The 18405-nt window shown below is 41.3% G+C and overlaps 1 protein-coding gene across 1 annotated transcript; it reads left to right on the plus strand.

The window, feature by feature from the left end:
* The first annotated feature begins 15431 nt into the window (after positions 1–15431).
* On the plus strand, positions 15432–17970 carry LOC147432554 (uncharacterized). The gene is made up of 4 exons (XM_086492437.1): positions 15432–15589; positions 16269–16395; positions 16934–17006; positions 17435–17970. Exons 1-4 carry the CDS (start codon positions 15574–15576, stop codon positions 17705–17707), a joined length of 489 nt encoding a protein of 162 aa, XP_086348563.1. The 5' UTR covers positions 15432–15573; the 3' UTR covers positions 17708–17970.
* The last annotated feature ends 435 nt before the right edge of the window (positions 17971–18405 follow it).

Genomic DNA, 18405 nt, shown 5'->3' on the forward strand with positions numbered 1-18405 from the left:
AGAGAGAGAGAGAGAGAGAGAGAGAGAGAGAGAGAGAGAGACAGACAAAACACAAAAGAGCCGGAGTGAAGTTCGATCAAGTGCCATATGAGGTTACATCACATGAGCATGAAGAAGCTCAAGGACTCCATAGCCACACCCTTGCATGAGAGTGGATAATCATAAAGTGATTACACATCTCTATCTCTATGAAGAGTGTTTTCTGCCTAAGGTTTTTAATTGCTAATTTCCAAAGGCCCAAGAGCTACTAATCACCTTAATTGCAAAAGTGTAGAGTGGATAATCATAAAGTGATTACACATCTCTATCTCTATGAAGAGTGTTTTCTGCCTAAGGTTTTTAATTGCTAATTTCCAAAGGCCCAAGAGCTACTAATCACCTTAATTGCAAAATTGTAAACTACAATCCTTGGAACTCTTCAAGAGCATCATAGCATCTCTTGTTGATGCTTGTCACAATGAAAACTCTTAAATCAACAACATGGAATGTAACATTTAATGGCCTAAAAACTTATGTGTAACGGAAATTAGCATGAACATAGTGGGCATTTCATTAGAATAGATTCCTAATGAGAATTACAAGAGTGCTTGGGTGGAGAGAGCAACAAAAAGCATAACACCTAGTTAGATAGCATGAACAATACTTTCAAAAGAGAGAGAGAAATTAAGCGATTGACAACAGTTGAGAACCGGATTTGCATGGAGCCGGTCCCCCCTCCAAAAGGCTTTGTATTATGGTTTCTCGCATCAAGAGAGACATTGTACAATACAATTCTTTGTGTTCCTTCAAGACTAGCTAGTGCAATGAAGATAAAAGCTTCATGCACTAAGCAAAACACTTAGCAAACACAACATCAATTGTCCCCGGTCTCAGACCCAAGACCTCACACACCTTCAAAGATGGTGAGAGCTAGTAGGGTATGAGAGTAGATTGAGAGGAAGAAGGAGTATCTTACGAGAAAGATGTACATCTCCTCACATAATCACTCATATTAGCATAGCTTAGCTTAGTAATTAGCATGGTAGAGGAGATGAGCATGCATTGAAGCTTGGCTCTTGGTTGGATTTGCATCCACATGCCAAGAGTGTGTCGACGTAGGCTTCTATCTCACAAGCTTGGAGTAGGTGATGAGCTCTCCATTAAAGCTTGGGAAGAGATAGTCTTCTTTTCTTCTCACATAGACTGTGTGAGAGTGTGTGTGTCATAATGCCTTGCAAAAATCAGCCCCCTCTCTCTCTTAGGCGAGCCCTCTTGCTATTTGCTCTTGCTCAACCCTCATTGGCCCTCCCCAAGTCAAGCCAATGACTATTAAGCAGCATAAGTGATAGCCTTCTGACATGTGTCCCCCTTCCCCTTTTGTGAGAGCTTTAGGTAAATTAATAATTCAATTAAACTCTCATTGGACCCCTTTGCCTCCTGACCAATAGGAATCCGGCAAGCCATTGGGCTGCTAAATGCTCATTGGACCCCTTGGGAGACTCTCCAATAGTCTTCTAGAGGACTTAATTCTCATTGGTTTTTTTATTAAGTGTTGTTAAATTAATTAAACTAGATTTACTCTAGCCTAATTCTCATTGGTCCACCTCCAAGGCCATCCAATAGGAATTGGGTACACCTTGTGGGCATCTGGCCTAGGGAGCTGACATGTGTCCCTCATTCCCTTTGTGTAAAGGGGGCTTGTGTGTGTGTGTGTGTGTGGCTTTCTCTCTCATCCCCTACATGCTAGGCTCTCCCCCTCCTATGTAGGGATATGCAAAGACTTTTTTGGTCACACACAAAGCATCCAATTCCCTTAAGGTTGACCTTTGGACACAACCTTTGAATTTTGGAACCTTAGCATTTTGGAAGTCTTAATGGGCTGAACCTTAGGGTCTTTTTAGCCCATTCTTGCACATGGCTCTTTTGCAGATGGCCCCCCCTTTGGATCCCTATTTTCCCTCCTTTGGATCCCTATTGTGGCGGGTCTGCTAGCTTAACCAATATTCTAGCTTTTTCTCCCCTGGCACTTCCCCATATTAAATGATCAGTTTAACATGAGAAAATCATTTAGGAGAATTAGATATTGATTATTATGACATTACCTCTCTCTTGAAATCATAGTCGTCCTTGACTATGGTGTAGAGAAAATAAAGCATATTCATGAGTCCTTTTCTTAGCGAGTAGAGGATCCTTATGTTACCCTACGACATCATTCCACAATGGATGACTAGTCCATTTGGCACTTGAGAGCCTGAGGCTGTCGCAAGCATGTCTGCACATTAGTCCTATCAGTCTTCCATAGTAGAGTGACAAGCTCTACTTGGTGTTTGGGAGACGCCGTCTCCGCAAACTTGATCTAAGCATGCATACTACTTCATTTTTGTGCACAATAAAGAAAAAGAGAGTCTTATAAGACAAAAACTTTGTTCATTTTTAACATTTTGTACATTTGCTTACTCTTGGGAAGCATTGTAAGCATTGACAAGGTTTAGGTTATCCTTTAATTGTATGCCTTGCATCCATCTAGCATCTTCAAAAGGATAATTCTTAAACTTAATAAGATGTCGTCGGATAGTCTTACCGCCTCTTAATACCTTGTCTTCATGTCGGAGAATGGACTCGGGCTGCAGCACCTCCTTTTGGTCCTCGATCTCCGGTGGGTCTTCAATAGTTGGTTCTTGAGGTGGCTCTCCTTTGTAAGGCTTTAATAGGCTCACATGGAAAGCATTGTGTATGAGCCAATGATTGGGCAACTTGAGTTGATAGGCCATCTCATTGATTGGCCTAAGAATCTGGAAGGGACCATAGTACTTTTTTGCTAGCTTAGCATAGTACTTTTGGTGTCCCGTAGGATTTTTGCCCATCGTGTGCCTTAATCGAGCCTTGGGAAACTTTAATAAGACCCAATCATTTTCTTTAAAGGCTTGGGCTCTTCTGTGCTTGTCAGCAGCAGCCTTTTGCCTTTTCTGTGAGATAGAGATAGCATCCTTAATCTTTTGGAAAGATTCTTGTAGGTCTCGGCTATACTCATCTGCAGCGAAGATCTTCCCATGTACCTTAAGTAGCAAGGGACTTTTTGATCTCCCCTCAATTACCTCAAAAGGTGCTTTTCCCGTGGAAGTATGTACAATGTTATTGTAAGCACACTCCACTAAGGATAAGTACTTCTCCCATTGGGATCTTTGATCTACTTCCGTTACATAGGCTTTTAGTAGATCGAGAATGGTTAGGTTAGCTATTTCACTTTGGCCATCCGTTTGTGGATGATAGGCCGAAGAGAAGTTTAGCCTTGTCCCTAAATTCTCAAAGAGACCCTTCCAGAAATTACTTGTCATTCTAGGATCTCTATCCGACACTATAGACATTGGCAAGCCATGGTACTTGAAAATTTGTGAAATGAAGAGGGTTGCCATTTGATGGGCTTTGATAGTCTTTTTGACAGGTATAAAATGAGCTTGTTTACTGAACCTGTCTACTATCGTCCATATTCCCGTATTCCCATGGATAGACTTAGGCAATCCAAAGATAAAATCCATGGATATGCTCTCCCATGGTGAATTAGGGATTGGCAAGGGCTGAAGCAATCCAAGTTGCTTCCCTCTATCAAATTTTGTCTTTTGGCATACCACACATTTAGAAACATACTCTTGTATGTTCACTTTCATGGTAGGCCAATAGAAATATGTTTCAATTCCCTTTAAGGTAGACTGAATCCCTCTATGCCCCGCATAAGGTGGAGCATGAGATTCATACATTACTTTCTCACGTAGTGAGTTAGTAACACATAGTCTATTGCCATAGAGAAGATAACCATCTTGTAAAGTAAATGGTTCTTCTTTCTTCCCTAATGCAAGGGCTGAAATCACATCTCTAAAATCGGGATCAATAGCATACTCATCTATCATTGAATATAGATCATTGTGAGTTGCTATGGAAACCGCATTCACTCTCGACCGTCTTGAGAGTGCATCAGTTACTTGATTATGCTTGCCAGCAATGTGAGCAATATGAAAATGAAATTGCGAAAGGAAATTTTCCCACCTCATTTGTTTGTCGGAGAGCTTGGTCTACGTCATGAAGTACTTAAGACTTTGGTGATCCGTTCGCAGAATGAAAGGAGTCCCCAATAAATAGTGCTTACATGAGTCTAAGGCATGTAGAACTGCAAGGAGTTCCTTATCATATATGCCTAGAGCTTGCTCAACAGGGTCGAGCCTTCGACTCTCATAGCCTATGGCGTGCCCTTCTTGGAGCAAAACAGCTCCAAGGCAATCACCACAAGCATCACATTGGACCTCAAATGGTTTTGAGAGATCCGGTAGTGTAAGCACAGGTTGAGAGATAAGCTTTTCTTTAAGCTTTTCGAAAGCATTGTTCTCCTTAGCAGACCATGTATACCTAACGCTTTTCTTTGTTAGGTCATGTAATGGTCCCGCAATTTGTGAGAACTTTTCTATGAAGCGTCTATAGTATACACACATACCTATAAAGCTTCTTAGTTCATTAAGATTCCTTGGTTTAGGCCATCCTTTTATTACCTCTAACTTTGATGGATCCATTTGGATGCCATCTTGAGAGATAATGTGACCTAAATACTGAATCTCTTGCAAGAAAAATTCACTTTTCTTTCGATTAACATAAAGTTTATTCTCTCTCAAAACTTGAAATATTACCTGGAGATGTTGCTTGTGTTCGTCTAATGAATTAGAGTAGATGATAATATCATCAAAGAACACTTCAGTGAAGGTTCGATGAGGCCTGAACAGCTTCTCCATCAAGCGGTTGAATGTGGCTGGTGCATTGGTCAAGCCAAAAGGCATGACAATGTATTCATAAAGACCAAATGTGGTGTGAAATGTGGTCTTTACAATGTCTTGATCAACTATCCTTATTTGATGATAGCCACTTTTTAGGTCAATCCTACTGAAGTAGGTCGATCCTTGTAGCTTATCAAATAGGTCTTCTACCCGTGGAACGGGAAACCTATTCTTGATAGTGATCCTATTTAGTGCTCTATAGTCGACACACATACGATATGTGCCGTCTTTCTTTTACACTAATAGCACAGGTGAACAAAATGGAGATGAGCCAGGCCTAACCATGCCCTTTAACTCATGCACTTGACGCATAATCTCCTCTTGTTGAGCTTGAGAAACTCTATAAGGAGGTTTGTTAGGCGGTGAACTTCCTGGAAGAAGTTCAGTTGCATGGTCATCATTACCTCGTTTAGGAGGTAGCTCAGAAGGGATGTTGTCAATAAAAACATCTTGAAACCCCTTGAGAAAATTGGATAACTCTAATTCCTTTTGGTTGCTTTTATTTTCTTTTGCTAAAGCATTAGGTTCATTTTGAGAATCTTTAACAAAAATCATGTACACGGAAATAGAGCTCTTTATTGACTTGTTGAAAGCTGGTGTATGTACAATGGGGATAGTGTTACCCATTTCCTTAGCATCTATATACATGTCTTTTTCCCTGAACTTAAAGGAGATTCTCCTTTCAGGAAATTTAACATTGGCAGCCAGGCGGTCAAACCATGGTGCCCCTAGGATTACATCCTCATGCTTGAGAGGAGAGATAAAGAAGTCCTCTTTGTCCACATAGCTTTGAACATGAAGCCTCAATTTCCCGATTAAGGGAGTGACTGAAGCTTCTTGCTCCTTGAAAGCACTGTCTGCGGGTAGGACATCTCCCATCTCGTAGGCTTGTATGCCTAGCTTGGTGGCCAACTCTATAGATATAAAATTGTGAGTAGAACCAGGGTCAAAGAGAATAAAAGCATCATGTTCTCTTACCTTTCCCCAAGCATGGCATAGAGGAGATCCTTTGTGGTGAGTTTGGTGAGTCTCCTCCTCTTGGATTTCAACCAAGGAAGCTCTAGGAGGATCTTGGCGGTTGTTCTTTTGGAGACAAGCGCGGTACGCATGCCCTTGCTCGCCGCACTTGAAACACCGGTTATCCTTACGATAACGCTCAAGCTCTTCAGGAGAGAGTTTGTTCTTACCTTTGTAAACTCCCTTCTCTTTAGCTTTGTTGGAGTTGCCCTTAGGAGACTTTTGGACATTGTCCTTCCCCTTATGCTCGTTGGAACCCTTGTTTTTCGTGGGCTTATTATTTCTTTTAGCCCCCGTTTGGAAATTGATTCGAGAGGCCACCATAGTATGGTGTATTACCGCCGATATGGTACGTGGCCTTTGGGAGTTGACATACTCCGCCATTTCTTCGGTTAAGCCCGCACAAAATTGTTGCTTTTGCGCTCCAAAATCCAACTTTTTGAAGACAGTGGCTTTGAGTTGTAAGTCCCAAAACTTGTCTACATATTTGTGGATGGATTCATAGGGAGAGAGCTTTAAGCTTCGCCATTCGGTGAGTACTTTGTCTTTGGCATCGGTGGCCAAAAATTGCTTCATAATGGAGGCTCTTAAACTTTTTCCATGTTCGTGGAGCTTCACCGTTGGCTCGTAGGCTAGACCACCATTGCCTGGCGGACTTTTGAAAGTGCATAGCTACATGGTGTAGCTTAGAGGATTCTGTGAAGCCCTCATCTCCAAACGCCGTATCAAATTGCTGGATAAAGGCCAAGACTTTGTCCGTAGCACCAAAGGTACCATCATAGGTAAGGAAAGAGATGCTCTTCCCTCCCTCTTTGAATTTCTTCAACTTGGACGACCTCTTCCATGCGGTATAGGATATCCTATGGCCTCTTCTTTTTGATGGTTCAAAGGTTGCACCATCACTTTCTTCAGAAGGTGAAGAATTTGAAGAAGGTGGAGAAGAGGGTGACCTCTTTCTCGCCTTTTTCTTGTCTTGATCTTCGTTGTCTTCACCATCACTTTCATAAGAGAAAGAGGATGAAGAAGATGGAGAAGAGGGTGTCCTCTTTCTCGCCTTTTTCTTCTCTTGCTTTTTATCATCCCTCTTTGAATTATGGTGTGGAGAAGAGTGTGATGGTCTTCTCCGCTTTGGTGGTGATGGAGAGCGTTTAGACTGCCGTCTTCGTGGAGCCATCTCCACCGAGGTGGCGGGAGACTCACTTCTTTCTCGTTCCTTCGGTAGAGGCTCTTGAGTTCTCCTTTGGGAAGGAGATGCATCATCAATAAGTAAATTCTTGAGCCCTTCGTATGGATTCTCTTCTTCTTCCCAAATCAGAGAGACCTCTTTTGGGAGTCTCACAAGGAGGCTTCCTAGGTGTTCTCTCGTCATGGTGATGAGCTTGGAGAATTTCGTGAGCACGGAGCTGCCGTTGCACTTCACTTTGGAGAGATGGATTGCCCATGGCTTGTTGAAGCCTAGAAACAAGATAGTTAACAAGCATCAGAGCATCATTAGTAGCTTGCTCATTAGCAAAATCAAAGTTATCAACATTAATTTCACTCTCTTTACTATTGTCATCCATTCTAACAACTTTTAGGTGTAAACTTTTTAGGTGTACTTTGGCACTTCAAGCCCTAGTTGCTACTCCTCTTTACCCCTTTAAAAAAAGCACTCAAGCTACTGTACCCGCGGCTCGAATACCATTAATTGCAAGGAATAGAAGAGAGGGTCTTTCAACACCAAAACAGCACCGGCTCCTGTCAAGCTTCTAATAGCTCAATAGTGGTTAAGTCGTAGGCAAGCCCCGTAGGACTCCACTATTAAGACCATAGCTCTCGACGGTGATGCCCCGTTAACTGCACGAAGGCAGGCGCACTGCAAGGCTGAAAAATCCCTATTCTACTTACTCATAGGCAATTAATAATACCAACCATTTATAGCTAGCATGAGGACCTCCCTTCTTGAGCAAGAAAAGAGAAACCTTGTGCTCTGATACCAATGTAACATTTAATGGACTAAAAAATTATGTGTAGCGGAAATTAGCATGAACATAGTGGACATTTCATTAGAATAGATTCCTAATGAGAATTACAAGAGTGCTTGGGTGGAGAGAGCAACAAAAAGCATAACACCTAGTTAGATAGCATGAACAATACTTTCAAAAGAGAGAGAGAAATTAAGCTATTGACAACAGTTGAGGACCGGATTTGCATGGAGCCGGTCCCCCCTCCAAAAGGCTTTGTATTATGGTTTCTCCCATCAAGAGAGACATTGTACAATACAATTCTTTGTGTTCCTTCAAGACTAGCTAGTGCAATGACGATAAAAGCTTCATGCACTAAGCAAAACACTTAGCAAACACAACATCAATTGTCCCCGGTCTCAGACCCAAGACCTCACACACCTTTGAAGATGGTGAGAGCTAGCAGGGTATGAGAGTAGATTGAGAGGAAGAAGGAGTGTCTTACGAGAAAGATGTACATCTCCTCACATAATCACTCATATTAGCATAACTTAGCTTAGTAATTAGCATGGTAGAGGAGATGAGCATGCATTGAAGCTTGGATCTTGGTTGGATTTGCATCCACATGCCAAGAGTGTGTCGATGTAGGCTTCTATCTCACAAGCTTGGAGTAGGTGATGAGCTCTCCATTAAAGCTTGGGAAGAGATAGTCTTCTTTTCTTCTCACATAGACTGTGTGAGAGTGTGTGTGTGATAATGCCTTGCAAAAATCAGCCCCCTCTCTCTCTTGGGCGAGCCCTCTTGCTATTTGCTCTTGCTCAACCCTCATTGGCCCTCCCCAAGTCAAGCCAATGACTATTAAGCAGCATAAGTGATAGCCTTCTGACATGTGTCCCCCTTTCCCCTTTTGTGAGAGCTTTAGGTAAATTAATAATTCAATTAAACTCTCATTGGACCCCTTTGCCTCCTGGCCAATAGGAATCAGGCAAGCCATTGGGCTGCTAAATGCTCATTGGACCCCTTGGGAGACTGTCCAATAGTCTTCTAGAGGACTTAATTCTCATTGGTTCTTTTATTAAGTGTTGTTAAATTAATTAAACTAGATTTACTCTAGCCTAATTCTCATTGGTCCATCTCCAAGGCCATCCAATAGGAATTGGGTACACCTTGTGGGCATCTGGCCTAGGGAGCTGACATGTGTCCCTCATTCCCTTTGTGTAAAGGGGGCTTGTGTGTGTGTGTGTGTGTGTGGCTTTCTCTCTCATCCTCTACATGCTAGGCTCTCCCCCTCCTATGTAGGGATATGCAAAGACTTTTTTGGTCACACACAAAGCATCCAATTCCCTTAAGGTTGACCTTTGGACACAACCTTTGAATTTTGGAACCTTAGCATTTTGGAAGTCTTAATGGGCTGAACCTTAGGGTCTTTTTAGCCCATTCTTGCACATGGCTCTTTTGCAGATGGCCCCCCCTTTGGATCCCTATTTTCCCTCCTTTGGATCCCTAATGTGGCCGGTCTGCTAGCTTAACCAATATTCTAGCTTTTTCTCCCCTGGCACTTCCCCATATTAAATGATCAGTTTAACATGAGAAAATCATTTAGGAGAATTAGATATTGATTATTATGACATGGAAAGTCATATCAAGCTCGTTAAGGCACGACAACATCTCACAAAGTAAGTGATTCTATGAGGCTAGCACTGAAAGAGGACTTTTAGAAGGATAAAGACTCATACAGTGAGGTGGATGAAGCTTGTTGCCAATGTTGTTATTCTAACAGATTATAGAGTGTTGGCAAAGAATATTCTCGATGAGAAAAAAATTCACAATTTGGTTACACAAGAGCATTTGTTTGATGAAAGGAATGAAAAGAAGAAAGCAACTAATCTAGTGTAGTATGGCTTTACTTTCACACCCTAGCATAACTCATGAATTGCAACTTGACATGGAGTTAAATATGAGTTAAACACTTATTTTTGGCCAATTCTAATTCCAAAAAAAAATTCATGCATGGACTTGTAATGTCTTTCTGTTTACAATTTGGAAATGCCAAAAATTGTTGCTACAAAATAATTGTCCAATTGTATGAGCAATATTTAGTACTCTAAGTGGAGCCATTGTAAGTATGATGATGAAAATTAGTGTGGAGCTTAGAAGAATTCGTCACAATTAAGTGTGAAAAGATCTCAAGGACTAGTGTCCAAGATTGTTGGATGAGATTGTAACATGTGATTTGCAACTATTGTGATGCATCCTTGCTTTATGGTCTCCCAAATTCAAACATTTCTTACCAAGTATGGTACAAGGTGCCTTTCGAATTTACCACTTCAATTTTCCCCATGGAATTCATTCTCGCTTGTTGAGCTTGTTGGTAATTGTGTTGAAGTTTGATATAAACAGGACCGTCAAGATGAAGCACATATATTGAAGTAAGTTCTTGAAAGGACTAATTGAAGAGGCTTTCTTAAAACCGTAGAGTGTTATTTTATTCTAAGCTAGGGCCTTAGTACCTAGATACTATAGGAAAAAATCCAATGGGAAAAAGTTCCTTTGGTATAATCGCATCATTGGTTTATATGTACTAGCTTAGAAATGCAAATAGAAGTACATATAGGTATAAGATATCTACGAAGTTGGGAGACAGTGTTTAAAGAGGTAGGCACATGCAAATGCAAATCAAGAATGATTTTTGATGATTGGTTATTGTCATCATTGTTGGAAGGTGAGTGCATGGGTGGAACATAAAAGTGTGTGTGATGCATGTCCAAGATCGGGAAAACCTAAATGCATAAGTTATGAACAACATCTTGTACAAGAAAAATAAGTGAAGGTTTTGACTAGGAGTTAGTGTAACTATCGACGACTATGACCATTGCTTCACAAGCTACCACTACTTATAGAAGGTATTAGGAAGTTTTTTTTCACACATCTCACATTGCACAAGTGTGCATGTGTAAAGCTCTACACCACTCTACCAATCTAGGAGAGTAGAGCTAGACTCACCTATATAAGCATGAGCAACACATCTAATTAGCTCAATGATCTAGTTTGAGCATAAGCCTATTTTTTATCACCCTTGGCACAATGTTCTAAAGACTTGAAGTTTTGGAAGCAGTGCCTAACTCATTTGCTAGTTCAATTGCATTGACCCTTTGCTGGGTCTAAAGATCATGTGCCCACTAGCTGCCTGGTGCAACTTATCAAATGTATACATGAGTAACTATTCATCATAGATTGACTTCTCCAAAAGATTAAGGAGCTACTTTGTTGTGATACAAGAGCTCCACACACAACTTTCATGTCTTCTCCTGTGTGTGTGTGTGTGTGTGTGTGCATGGATTTGCAACAAGTGGTATCAGGGCTTTGACTGCAGCACCAAGGTTGGGTGCTACTAACGGGAGCACGGAATGCCCTACAAAATGCTAAAAACAACATTCTACATGGCATAAAATAACATATCTGCATACCTGGCATATCGTACACCAAATAATCAAAGCTATGCACAATCTGAAAGAGACAAAGAGCGAGAGAGAGAGCGAGCATGTGCACGTGCACCTCCTAGAGCACAGTGCTACACCGACACGGTGAGAGAGAAGAGAGGAGAGGAGAGAAGAAACACACAAGCACTGGGTACAATCTCCCTCGATGCAAGAGTGATAATTTTCCTCTTGCGCGTACTTATTTATAGATTCTTCAATACTCAAAAATAAATACACATTGGCCGGATTAACATAAATGGCCATAGCTCGTAATGAGCACTTGAGTAATAAATGTACATATCCCTTATCCATAACATACTTTGGGGTTCGAAAAGCAATTGTCCTCAGCTATGAGGTACATAAGTGGTGGGGTCCAGTGTGAGGTACAAGACATTGGGTACATGCATGCATATCACAATGAGTTACTAAAACCAAAAGAGTAGCAATGATTAGTAGGAAGCAATTTAAAAGTGCAAAAATGTGGAACATGTGGATTGTGTGATGGGAGTGCATGAAGTAAATGTGCATAGGTGCATAGTGCAACATTGGTCAGAAATGTTGTTTCAAATAGACCACCATCTGTCACCCTTTCATCTTTCTATACCAATTCATCATATCCTTTCATAGCAATCCATACCAATGTGGTGGGCCAGTTCCACATATAAGATAACCACAGAGTGCCTTACCAAGCGTAGGCACTCTAGTACACATGTATCGACATTCATAAATTTTCATAACAATATTGCAAAGTGGAGAGTCCTGCCTCACGAGGCGTAGACACTCTAATACACGTGTCAATAACCGTAAGTTTCCATAACAAGGTGTGGAGCAGAGAGTCCTACCCTCTTCAAGCGTAGAAGCTCTAACATGTGTAGAAATGTTGTCATTCCAATTTGGTTCAACCCATAAGATCCTTGCCATAACAATATACAATGTTTGAACTAGTGTGCTGGGTAATGTGACCAAGGGTTTATGTAAAAATTTATACCTGGAGGTTCTATAACGTGAAACCCCTTGCACGTAGCTTTATCTACAATAGTGATTCTCAAAGACAAAGCAGTTAAAATGACTTCTTATCAATTGTAAAACTTATTGAAGCACACACTAAATAAATGTATTAACATTTAAAAAGTTTGTAATGAGAGTTGTTTACAATGTAGGGATGGGAGTCAATAGAGATTAATGTTGTGTGATAATAATACAAAGGTCAAATAGTAGTTCCAAAAACGAAACTAATCATGGGGCTTTTGTTTAAACTATTTTCAAAATCAAATTTGAAAAACATTTCATTCCAAGTATATGACCTTATATTCATCATGGTTTACCTTAATCATCTACAGAGGAGTATTAGAAACAATAGCATGGATGTCATACACAAAAGAAAATAAATGAAACTATATCAAGTAATATGTAACAAAAATTGCACTACCATTATACCATATGATGGAACATTAAGGATAAAATAGAGAAATCAATTTGAAAATCTAACTCCATCACATCACTGCTAATGGGTATAACCCTACATCATTGAGTTAATGGCTTAATGTGCAAATAGTGATGAGAGAGTAATTTTCTCATTTATAGTAGATAGCTGCTTACATAGTTGGGTCTGCATTCTTGTAATCGGGTTACCAGTCACTTTAGGTCTTAATAGCTACAATTGTATATAGTCAGAGTTCTCATATGATCATCATTGTTGGAATAGTTAGGCCTGATGCATCTTAACGATGTAAAAAATATTTAAGGCTACTGGAAATACATCCCAATGATAAATACCTAGCATTTTGCATACGCTATGGTTATAATTTAGGCCTTTAAAGATCTCATTATGTGGAGGTTCCATATGCCCTTATATGTTGTGTGGGTAGTATCTCAAAGCATAACTAAAATTTGGTTCGCAGTCGAGTGTACATGTCTTACAAAATTCTTCCTTCTTTCACTATACACAATAAGCCCTAAACTTGTGAAGATTCTATGTGAGATATCACTCACAACGTGGTGCAGATTGTGTCATTATGGTTCCCTGTAATGAGCTGTATAGATTTCATGAGAGAGAGAGAGAGAGAGAGAGAGAGAGAGAGAGAGAGAGAGAGTGATAGATGAAGCAAACTGCTCATGCGATGAAGAGGAAGATAGAGAAGGAGAGAGGCAGTGGGTGGGCACCAAAAAGTGAATGAAAAAAATAAGTAAATCTAATGCCTTGAGCTAATTATGCAGTGGCTTCACTCACGATGGCTAAGTGGCAAGATAATCCATATAGAGTCTCTTCAAATCGAATGATCTCAATATACTTGGAGCCACATGCTACTTGTGTGCGGTCTTCACTACCCACAATCACCTTGTCGAGGACATTTTGCTGCCCTTCACTGGGCAAGGATGGATCTTCTTGGCACTCTTGTTCTATAATAATATGTTCATATAGACATGAAGAAGCAAACCTGTGGGGTTTTTAACTATTTGTGAAAGACACGTCTCTATTTGCTCTTGGGGCCGTCCACACACTAGAGGCAAACAAACTCAAATCCACCACCATCATCATCCTTCTTATATTCATTTATTTAAGATCCACAAGCCCTACTCTCGCGTTAGTGAAGCAGCTGTCATACAAGCACAATCCCTGCGATTTATGACTTTGGGTGACCATTAATGTGCATTACACCTCGATCAGCTCTTGCTCTCCCGCATGCGCCATGCAGCACCACACCCACAATCTCCTCTCTCTCCCTTTGGACCGCTAGCGGCTCTTTCTTTCTTTATCTCTCTCCATATCCACCATTTTGCTTCGTGAGTAAATTTGGGTTGCCCATGTTACAATCAAAAGTCCATATATTTTGTAATAGGTGTTGCTAACATCGATGGTCTCTCCTAATTCATAGATTTCTCTTACCCATTAGTAACTAGTCATTGTGTCAGCTTTTGTTCAAATTCCAAAGCAACCAAAACAATGTAATAGGCATTTCAACCTTTGGTCAAATTTCAGAGCAGCAAAAACAAGAATTGGCGACAATCATCAGAGCAAGCTTTCACGACTACTTAGTGAGAATAATCTCACCTGGCTTAAATGGAATTGAGGATGAAAATGTGTAAGGGACATGCTTGCTTCTATACCTTGACTTTATGCACGACCTTGGTAGTGAAATGAAACATCTGCAAGCCTAAAACATGTAGAACCTTGACATCAAAACCATCAGCATGACACAGAAACCTTCAACATGACATGAACGGTGTGAGGGCGTAGCAAACCAGAGCATTACCATCATATACACGTGGGTAATCAATTGGAAAATGCAGATCTTGAGTGAGGGCAGGTTTATGAAGGCCATATCATAGCCCATTGTCTCGATCAAACTCAGCATTTCAGTGTGGTCTTCTTCAGTCTCTCCACAAAACCCTGCAAATATAATTCTGAAACGCATCATGAAAAAATCCTGCTCATGCCAGTCATCACAATAGTACAAAGCATCAGCCCTGTCATGAGTAGCATAGACCATAAACTATAACATCCCCTGTAAAGTCATTCAGTTCCAAATAACCGATGTAGAAGTAGCATGAATATAAGCAGAGAAACGATGGCCACAAGATGCTTACCAGCAATAAAATCACTGCTCAAGCTTGAATTTGGTAGAATGGATCGAATTCGGCGGTCGAACTCGGTTTACACACACTTGGGCGCTCTCCCATAAGATACAAAAGCATAGATGAGGGAGATGAGAGCCTTCAGAAATAGTTCACAGGAGACTGGCACTGATGAACGAAAGGGTAGCTGCTTCCTTGAAAGACAAACAAGGCTATGGAACAGGAAGAGGTAGCTCACTGTAGGATGGGCGATGGCAATGGCCTAGGCGCACACAGATTGAGAGAGAGATGGCGCATGAGATGGGAGTGTCATGTCCTATCACTCGGCAACTTTCGTTCAGCTGAGGAGTGTGACAGTCCATGCAAAGGACACCAACTCCACAAATTTCGGAACTCGCATGTCCACGTGTGCGGGTCCTATGGGTCCTCCCATTCACCCTCAATCCCCTCAATTTTTTAACAAAGGGTTGCAAAAATCCTTCAAATTTGCCAGAAAAACAAAAAATTAAGTGCAGTCCCAAGCACGTAATACAGAGCAGACCCTAGCGACCCTGGCTATGCCTTCAGGTCTCCATTCTCACACGTTTGAAGACTTCAATTCGGCATCCCCTTCTTAGTGTCCTTAAGGTGGGACACTTACCCTAGATATAGATTTTTAGTGGGCCATTGAGCATTACAATTTCAAAGTTCAAACCTTAAAAGTCTCATTTCGGAGCTTATGCATTGCGCTCACAGCACTGAGCAGTCGAGGACTCCGACGACATGGGTATCATTCACCGTAAGATCTCTCTGCTAAACCCTAATCTATTTTTGCTCTGCATATTTGCCAGATGCACCGCATGACACGCGCGCCCCACACACACACACACACACACAGAGAGAGAGAGAGAGAGAGAGAGAGAGAGAGAGAGAGAGAGAGAGAGAGAGAGAGAGATCTCTTTGAGACCGTTGCTTAGTTTCCAGTGATGATTGGGTTGCATGACCACGTGAATCTCAGCAGTACGTGTTTGAATATCATTATGCTGTTGCATGCCATAATTTGCTTGTAGTTCATATGTTAGCATCGTTCCTCTCTGGAGAGTATGTACTTCCATCCATGTAGGTGCGCGCACGCGTGCACACACACACACCCACACACACACACACACACACACACACACACACACACACACACACACACACACACAACACACACTATAGAGAGAGCTTCCAAGTTTTGAAGTCTGTCTCACATACACACACAACACACACACCACACACACACTATAGAGAGACCTCCAAGTTTTGAAGTCTGTCTCACACTTGCTCTTCCATCTTCACTAAGACTTTGCACGTGTTCTTCCATATTTAGAATGAAGTTTTTTTAAAACGCCCATGAAAATTCTGTGAAAATATTTGGCTCGAAAGCTGGTGTATGGCATTTCTGCTCACGTTTTGCCAGTATCTGTTGTTTGCAGCAAAAGATAGCTCAAATAGACCGATCAGGCCCATTGTAGATCGTGTTTTCAATTACTTTTCTGGTCACAGTGGAAAGGATGAGTTGACATTCCAAGAGCTCTACACTGCTGTTCTTCTTGTTTATAAGTAAGCTGTTTTTTGGGGCTGGAGCTTCTTTTGATTTACAGATGAATTGTTTCCACCCAGCCAAAATTTTTGTGATCTTGCACAATTTTGTTAGCCACATATTTTATACTTTTGAAGGGTTTTCTGAAGTGTTCGCAGAAGTGGATGCGTATAGTTTTAGCTGTGCACTAGCGTTTAAAGCTCAGGTACAGACCATTTATCATAGTCACCAAGGGGGAACAGGAATGAGACCGGCAAGGCCATCACATACGGAAAGTTGAAACGGCTCACTCTTTTCCCTGGAATGATTTAGAAATGGCTTTTTATAGGTACAATTCGTATGCAATTGAACTTCCTCAAGAAACGGCAATATGGAAATGGGAAATGGGGGACTTTGAAAAGGGAGTTTTGGATCCGATAGAGTTTCCTTGTAACTATGCCAATTTGTTGTGTTTCGGGGTTTTTGGCTGTTAGAATGATCTTCATGCAGGCTCTTATATGGTGTCAGTGAAGCTTAAGTATCTGCTTGACGAATTTATCTTGCTATTTCATGTTACAGTGACATAAACAAGCATTTTCCGGGTCCTCATTATGATCCCCCAACACGGGAGGAAGTTCAAGAAATGCTAAAGGTTAGTGAATCAATAGTGACGTTTTAGCAAAGTCTGTAATGTTGCCTGTTGTAATGTGTCATTTGAAAGTATGTTCTGCTCATGTTGAGATATAGGCAATAAATGGTTTACGGTCATAAATGCTAGTGTGTCCACATACGGCTCTCGTAAATCTACAGAGTTTGCTGAATTTGGTAAGTTTGTGCTTCCGAAGTGAATAGTGTTCTAAATTCTTTTATCTAAATCCACTTGGTCTGCTTTCTGTTAGACAAATTGATACATCTCTGTGTGTCTATGGTGGCATGGCTGCATCACATGTTGATTTCCGGACATTCTCCTTGACAATATTTTTGTCCGTGTGGCCCTATGTTTGTGCTTTATGTTGTGGATGTATAGTTCTGTAAGTTTTCACCCCCTTCAACAAAACTAACCTTCGCTTTTACTTGCAGACTTTTGACACTAACAAGGACGACGCCTTAGACAGGGAAGAATTTGCAGCATTTATTCCCAAGTTTACATCGAAAGTAGCAAAAAAAGTTGGCCGGAATATTCTCATATTTGTGGTAGCAGCACCTGCATTGGCATTTGCTACCAAACGGGCAACAGAGGGTTTGCCTCGCGTTGGCAAGTTTGTGCAGAGGATCCCGAATGCTGTCTATGCAAGCATTGTCACAGCTGTGGTGCTTTTGGTGGAAAGGGCTAACCAAAAGCGGCTAGCTTAAATTGGAGTAAATTTCAAGTTTCCTAATTCAAGTATGTTATGTATTGTTGTAAACTAGCCTGATATTCCCTATCATGTCACAAGCCTGTGCTCGACATTGTTGGTCACGTGCATTGTATCGATTCAAGGTGTTGTGATTTTGCCCGGCATTCTATAAGTCTGGGCTTGGCATTGTCGGTCACACGTATCGTGTTATTATGCAGGCCCTCCTGAACTTTGTATCCTTTGTACAGCCGCATTTAAAAGGTGAGTTTCATGTGGTAACATCTGTGTAAGGTGCTCAACATGTGCGCGCGTGCACAAACACACTCTCTCTCTCTCTCTCTCTCTCTCTCTCTCTCTCTCTAGCAGAGCTTCTAGTAGTTATGTTCAACTGTGATATGTGTGAGGGCTTACTTGATACTTGGAGCCTTTCTACGATTGTACCCATCTTCAAGTCAGGAGACCCTATGAAGCCTGGGAATTATTGCATTATCATGATTGGACACATTGGCACGGTTGTACGCATCCATTCTTGAGTAGCCGGCTGAGTAGATGGGCAGAGAGGGAAGGGATACGTGCAGCTGGGCAAGCAGGTTTCAGGAGAGGTTTTTCTACTCTTGACCATTTCTTGACACTCAGAGCCATCATTGAGGAGGGCAGATCACATGGGAGATGGATCTTTTGTAGCTTTGTGGACTTCTGCAAAGCATTTGACAC

Source organism: Adiantum capillus-veneris, chromosome 20, assembly GCF_014529385.1.
Source record: "Adiantum capillus-veneris isolate H3 chromosome 20, ASM1452938v2, whole genome shotgun sequence".
NCBI classification, from domain to species: Eukaryota; Viridiplantae; Streptophyta; class Polypodiopsida; order Polypodiales; family Pteridaceae; genus Adiantum; species Adiantum capillus-veneris.